Here is a 7,109-nt window from a genome sequence, read left to right on the forward strand (position 1 = left end):
CCCTGGGGTGGCTCTGGAATCCAGCCCCAGCCGCCGTACTTCCAAGACTGCTAGGCTGCGCCATCAGAACTGCCCCCAAATCTCCTCGGGCCGCGCGTGCTCACACCACACCCTCCAATTAGTGTAGCACCCAAAACATCACGTCTCTTACTCCCCCCCTTACCCCCGGGCCACCCACCCATGTGTCCTCGGCGTCGTACTTGGGGCCCCCCGGCTTGTGGCCGCTGCCTGCGTCGTCCACCGCCACGCCCGCTTTTTGGAGGTCCAGGTCGATGGGCACCTTGCGCACTGTTTTGGTGAGGTTCATCTTCTTCTGCGCTTGGGAGGGGGGTGAGAGATCAGGGGTGGGGGTGAGGCGAATTGATGGGGTGGAGTCCTGCGAGAGCCCTGCATACATAGCATCTGTGAGTACGATAGAAGACAAGTGTGTGTGTGTGTGTGTGTGTGTGTGTGTGTGTGTGCACGCGCGTGTGTGCGCATGTGTGCGTGTGTGTTGCGTTCGCCAGCACACACCTGCCAAATGAGCACTGTCCACGCCAATGGCCAGCCACCTATACACAACCACCCATTCAACCGCAGCAGCCGCCCCCACACACGCACCGTGCCCAACGAGTCGCTGACGTCCAGGGTGGCGAACTCGCATGAAAGCGCAGGGAAGCTGCGCGGATAACATCGAGGCCGCGTGGACGGTCACAAACCATAGGTGGCGGACGTCAGGAGGGCTCACTACTGTCTTCGGCTGCCTGCCGGCTTTGTATCGTGACCGATGCGGCTCCTCGCACGCGCGGCTCCCGATGCACGGCGCGCCGACCAATCCGGGCCTGCAAGGGCGCCCCCGCAGCTGGACGAGCTGGCGCCCCCACGCTGCAGCCCAGCTGGCGCCCTCTCATCCAGGCGCGCTGAAGCGCCCGCAAGCGCCACGCGCCCCCCGTCACCCCTCCAACGCCACGCCCGCGCCGCGCACCCGGTGCCCTCCTGCCGCCTCACCTGATGTTGAAGGTGACCTTCAGCAGCTCGTTGCTGGTGCTGCGGTCCACCACCAGCTCAGACACGGTCTGCACCCGCAAGAACGCAGCCAGCTCCTGCGGCAACAGCGACCGCGTGGTGCCGGGGGCGGCGTCAAGGGTCAACGCAAGCTTTCGCAGCAGATGGTCCAAATTGGTCTGGCGGGAGGCGCGGGCTAGCGGCTGCAGCAGAGCACGCGGTTGACGCTAGATCCTGTGGACCGCCGCCGGCGCCACCGGCTCGGCGCCATCGGCTCGTCGCGTGGCAGCCAGCAGCGGCAAGGGGCGCGCCGTCGCCGCTCTCCGCCGCCGCGGCCGCCGTCGTCGCCGGCGGATGCGCCCGCCTTGCTGTTCGCCCGCCGCTCTCTTGCCGCTCCATGGATCCCAGGTCACCACTAGCGCTGCGCGCCAGCCGCGTCCCGCGACGCCCGCATGCCCATCCCGCTTTTTCGTGCTGGCGCGCCGCCTCCCGAGTTTGCCGCTCACCAGGACCAGCAGGCTGCTCATGATCACCGATGCTGCTATGGACAGCCACGCGCCCGTCAGCGTCGCCTCAGTCAGGTCGCTGGGGATCTTCTTATAGAAGTCCACGCTCTTCAAGCGGCTTAGGGAGCGGTTGGGCGGCATCCTGGGGGCGGGCGCCGCGGCCGCGTGGTTGGCTGGGGCTGGGTGGTTGCTTCCAGGCCGGGGGCCGGCGCGCCGTTCTTGCAACAGGCTGCCCAGTCTCCGGGATTTTTGCCTTGCCCTGGTATAGCACCGAGGATGCGCAGGGTCTAGCTGCGCGTGCTGCGCCAGCCTCTGCAAAACATGCAGCGGCCCGGGCTCGCCCCCCTCGAGCCCAAGCGCTGCTCCGGCGCCGCTTTCTGCGCACCTGCTGGAGGTCCCGCAGCTAAAGCAGTTGCAGGTATTTAGTGCTGCTTATGCCTCTTGAAATGATCCTCCCAGCGGGCCCGAGGCTGCTTTCAACCAAACCGGCAGCGCTGATCACGAAGTCTAGTGGCGCGTGGCTCGAATTGTTTGAGACTTCTGCAATCACGGTGAACAACCTTCAAATTCACTCAGGGGCCACAGCAACAACAATCACACTGATCTGGCGCACAACGGTGTGTGAAAACACAACGGAGGTCTCGTGGCACCAATCCGTGAGCATGTGCAGGGCCTGCAAAGCTGCGTTGCTCTCACACTAACCTTCATGTGTCACACGGCGTACCGTACTACCGCAAGTGCACTGCAGTGACGGCGCAGTGCCTGACGGTGCCATCGGCAACCGTACTGCGCCAGCCACAGGCCTCCGGCCACTGTGCAGCCATGGAGCTGCAACTCAGCAACCTGCCGTACATGCTCTGCCACTCACTGGTGACGGCTTTGGCCGCGTTAAAGGGTTGAGTGGACATCCAACCTCTGTCCTGCATGGCAAAGGTACATCCAGCTCGCGCTGCGGTTGAAGGCCGCCCCTTGAAAAAAACGTGCGTGGATGGGAGGAGTCATCATTAAACCGCACAATGAGGGCATGCACATGCAATGCGTGAGTCGGCCATACATTGCTGCAGCCGTGTGTGCCGCATGCGTACCGTGCGCGCAAGGCGAGCACGCAAGGCGAGGGGGATGCGCTCGGCGACTCTTGCCATTGAATGCCTCACGACGGCATTGCGGCCTAAATTTGCAACATTTGTAGCAGTTTGTAAATTGCTACTACTGTTGAGGGATTATGGGTGTGGTTAACAGCTTGTACCACTGCTCTGCTGCCTTCCAGTGTCGGTCGCTGACCCCCTGTTCAATGATTTAAAGAGCGGCATCGGGCAGCGAGCGCGCTGCAAATCAGGATGTTGTCACTCCATAACAAAGTTATGCGTGCATGGCCTCGCGCATAGGTATGTCCATTTGAATGCAGCCCCCCCCCCCCCCTTTCCAGCAAGAGCATGGCACACGGGCCGCTGCCTGAGCGCACGCATGACTCGCAGTGACATCAGCTGCTGCTTCGCGGCATCATGTGGATGGCCCTGTACCCAAGCACAGTCTGCAAGCCCGTGGGACACCCGTACATCGTCCTTCGAGCTTACGATACCTACATCCCAGATCGTGCCAGACTCAGCAAGCACGTCGATCGCTGATCAAGCGTGAGTTTTCGCACTCTGAACGCGTGCAAGTGACGCGCATTGCGCATGACTATGCACCTGCCAGCACTTCTGTATGTGCCCTATGCACCAAAGGCAAGGCGCCTTCCGTGCGCTGCATGACCTGTTCCCGCCCCCTTCACATGCCGCACCAGCACCCCATTACATACCCGGGCAGCACGATGGCGCAACCACTGGTGCAGCCGACGCTGCTGGACGCCCACACCAAGCTGCTATTCGAGTGCAGGTGAACTTGGCTGGGGCACGCGCGCTGAGGCGTGCCGCTGGGCTGAGGGGAACGCGCATGACCTTGCCTGAGCACGTCGCAGCGCTCTGCAGCACACATCACGCCGCCAGCATGTGTTGACGCACTGACGCGGCACGTTTGTGCCTGTGCCCGCCTGTGATGGGCGCCACACGTCCTTGCTTGATTCGCATCTCATCACGAACAACCAGTAGGGTAGCTGAACGGCCACAAACCCGCAGCCCGCGCCGGGGCCCCGGACTCACCTGCCCGTTCCCCATCCCCCCGCCGTCCCTCTTCACGAATACTTCAACCCCAGTACGTTCTCATCTCACGCTGTCGGCTATGTGCAGAAGGCCAAGGACTTCTCATCCACCGCCAAGGGTGCGCCTCGCCTAGCGGCTCACACTGGGTGTTGTGTAGTTGTGCAGCACCCCACACAGCAGACGCGCGCCCCCCGGGGCTGGGCTGCACTGCCCTGGGGCGCCGAGAGTGTGCCCCCTGCCAGCTCTGCTATATACAGGTTGACTGGCGTGGACCGAGGGTTGGAGTTGTCTTGCAGACGGCGCAATTGGCGTAGAGCATTGAGCACATGCAAACTTCCCATACAGGATTGTTCATTTCAAGCAGTCTCTTGGAACTTCAAAATTGCTACCATTTGCATCAATCATCGCAAATTGTCCACACCCAACCACAAAGGCTTTCTGGGCGACCTGGACTCGTTCATAATAGACACAGGGTGGGCGCGGCCGCCGCCGCACAGCGCTGGCATTGCTCTGTGCACGACCCTTGCCTTGCAGTCACAGTTCTCCCACCCTTCCAGCTTTGCTTTCACTGCTGCTATCGCCAGGCAATTTGGGGATTGATGGCGGTGCCACAGAGGCGCTCAATCCAAAGCAGCTGCTCAACTGCTGTTGCACCCCCTTGGCCCTGCCCCAGGCTGCCGTCTGCCTATCGCCAGGCCCCGGGTCCGCCGCCGAACGCGGCCGCTGGCAGCCAAGCCCGTGAGCGCGGCGCCGCGCGCACGACTGGCAAGACGCCGCGGGCACTGGCGGGTCCGCCGCCCCCTGCTGCAAACCGAAGACCGCCTGAGCTTCAAAAGCCGCCGCTGCATGCGCTGCAGCTATTTGACTTGAGTCAATGCGGCGATGATCTTGCTCCGTCTGCTGGAAAACGTACGGACCTATCGCCTTGCCGCCTGCCCCGCCGCAGGCGCCCCAACCGCCCATGTTGCTGCGGTCCCCATTGAGCTTCCAAGCGGTTTTGAAGAGCTCTTCAGGTGATATGGGCGTGATCTGGGTGATCAAGAGACTGGTGCAGCGATCTGAGTGTGATCTGAGCATGCGTGGCGCGAACGGGACAAGGAGGGGAAAGGGTGTGTGCTCCTGCCTTGGTTCGAGGGTCGGCTGTCCCTGCGTGGTTGCCACCCCTCATTGTCCGTGCTTTGACACCGCCCACCTCCCCGCCACGCCCTCCCCTCAACCTCCGAAGGCACAAAGAGCAGCGGCGGGCGATCGCAGAGGCCCGGGACGCGGTGTCGTCGGCGGTGGAGGACCGGCTGGTGCAGCCGTTTGAGCTGTGGCTGCGTGTGTACAATGCAGCCAAGGTGAGGCCGTGATGCGGCAGTGGCGGAGGGCTCCGCTGCTGCCCATGGGCGGCTTTGGCACAGCGTTTGTTGTCCTGCCATGGCTCCATACAATTTGTGTTTGAGCGTTCGCGCATGTCGGTTCGGAAGTCGAACGGTCCGAGCCGCGGAGACGTGGCAGCCAGGCCCGCCCTAGTTGCGCTGTCGACGGCTATGCAAGACAGGAAGCAATGTGAAATTTTTCGACCAGCTTCAGAACCCCCTCATCCAAACGGGGCACGAGCGTGACCCGTTTGGACGGGTCACGCTCGTGCCAGCCTGATCTGTCGCCCTTTGCACCACTGATGCCTGCCCCCCTTGCGTCCATCTGCCCCCTCACGTGCGTCGATGCAGGAGGCACAGCCCAGGGTGGAGAACCTGCGGCGCGCCTACGACGCGCAGCGCGTGCGCCACGAGGCCGCCAGGATCGAGGTGGGCGTTTGTCCCATGCCTGCGCGATCCTGTTGTGTGTGTATATGTTTTTGTGTTTGCGTGTATGTATATACCCGTGTGTGTGTGTGTGTGTGTGTGTGTGTGTGTGTGTGTGTGTGTGTTTGGTAATATCCTGTGTGTGTGTTTGTGTGTGTATGACTATGTACATGTATTCAGGGAAATCAGGGAGTGGGATCCCCAGCAAAGGGAGGCGCGCACGGGTCTGGCCGGTGCCAGCAGGCGCACGGCTCCTCTGGGTGTGGTTGGCGCTGGGCGTTGGGTGGGTGTACGTGCGCAGCCGTCGGCCGGCGACCGTGTTGTGGGCTCCAGGTGTTGTTTTGGGGTTATCCACACTTTGCTGCTTGATTTTCTGCTTGATTGGGAGCCGAGCCCAGGGTTACTGCTGGGTCAGCCGGTCCACAGGCCAAGCAGACAGCGCACCAGGCCGCCGAACGGTGGCTTGCGCAGTCACGGCTTTGGAGGCCTGGTGTCGATCGCTCGCGCTGCATGCGAAGCCCATTGACACCTGGCATCGGGACAGCCGTGGCTCAACAACCGCCCTGCGACATGCAACGCTGCTCTTACGAATGCGCTTGTCCCACACACTTGGAAAGTTGCGCACACCAGGTGTGCCGGCAAAGCGCAACACCCACGCACAAAAACACACCCCAATCACACGCACACCCTGCCCCTCACCCGCCTAAACACGCCCACACCGACCAATCGAACTAACTGCGCTCACGCGCGCGATCAATTGAGACTCAACATGCGTGCAACCGAAACTCGCGGCCGCCGGGCAGGTGCAGGCGCAGGAGGCGCGGAACCCCCTGACGCTCGCGCCAGGGGCCGCCTCCGGCTACGCGTCCGAGACGCTGGCCGACGCAGCGGTTGCGGGCGGCGCCGCCCTGAGGGAGCCCGCCGAGGCGGCGGTGGGGGCGCCGGCCACGCGCGTGATGGCCCAGGAGGCGGCCGGCGGGTGAGCGAGCGAGGGCGCGCGCACGGGCAGAGCCGCCGGGCCAGGGAGGCAGCGGCAAAGCGCTGGCGGTGCGAGGGCATGCGTGCATGGCTGAGTAGCTGGCGGCCGACTTGGACTCTCCATGCTGCATTTGTAGCCTGGTGTTATGTATACTCGGCTTTCAGTGTGGCAAGTCGTGGTGGCCGTCCTAATCTATCTGCCGCTACAGCGCAAAGGCATGCAAACATACAGTGCCATACACACGCATGCAAAATGCACGCACACACACATTCACATGCACAAACCGCACAAAAGCAAACAAAGACAAACACACACGCGCACACGCCCTTGCTCCTGCAGGCAGCTGGCGCCCGTGCCGGCCGTGGCGGAGCGCACCGAGCTGTACAAGCTCGAGGCTGACGTCACCAACGCCGAGCTGGAATTCCAGCAGGCAGAGGGGCAGGTGACCGGCCACGAAACGCTCGGGAGGCGTTGGTGCAGGCGTGATCTGCAGGGTCTCCTTCGGTCATAGTGTTTAGCATCCGTTGACCGGGTCAAAACACCGCGTACGTCGTCACGCTGGAGAATTTTGAGTCCGATTTTTCACGCCAGAAGCGGCCCCGCCCCGACCACTCGCCTTCCACCCGCCGACCCCTGCCATGCCCGCTGATGCCTCGTCGTTTCTCGCCGCGCGGGCGCGTCCTCACGCCAGCTGCGCGACACCCTGGTGTGGCTC

The 7,109-nt window shown here is 62.9% G+C and overlaps 2 protein-coding genes across 2 annotated transcripts; one reads left to right on the top strand and one right to left on the bottom strand.

The window, feature by feature from the left end:
- Positions 1–118: 118 nt before the first annotated feature.
- On the bottom strand, positions 119–1,631 carry MNEG_11769 (hypothetical protein; the record flags this gene model as incomplete). Its single annotated transcript, XM_014039758.1, has 4 exons — positions 119–313; positions 601–658; positions 988–1,163; positions 1,491–1,631. The coding sequence occupies 4 exons, from the start codon at positions 1,629–1,631 to the stop codon at positions 119–121; spliced, it is 570 nt and encodes a 189-aa protein (XP_013895212.1).
- Positions 1,632–3,300: 1,669 nt separating this feature from the next.
- MNEG_11770 (hypothetical protein) lies at positions 3,301–6,905 on the top strand (the record flags this gene model as incomplete). Its single annotated transcript, XM_014039759.1, has 9 exons — positions 3,301–3,365; positions 3,682–3,746; positions 4,062–4,101; positions 4,302–4,417; positions 4,575–4,641; positions 4,854–4,968; positions 5,341–5,418; positions 6,219–6,394; positions 6,734–6,905. 9 exons carry the CDS (start codon positions 3,301–3,303, stop codon positions 6,903–6,905), a joined length of 894 nt encoding a protein of 297 aa, XP_013895213.1.
- Positions 6,906–7,109: the final 204 nt, after the last annotated feature.

Source organism: Monoraphidium neglectum (assembly GCF_000611645.1).
Source record: "Monoraphidium neglectum strain SAG 48.87 unplaced genomic scaffold scaffold02899, whole genome shotgun sequence".
Taxonomy (NCBI): Eukaryota; Viridiplantae; Chlorophyta; class Chlorophyceae; order Sphaeropleales; family Selenastraceae; genus Monoraphidium; species Monoraphidium neglectum.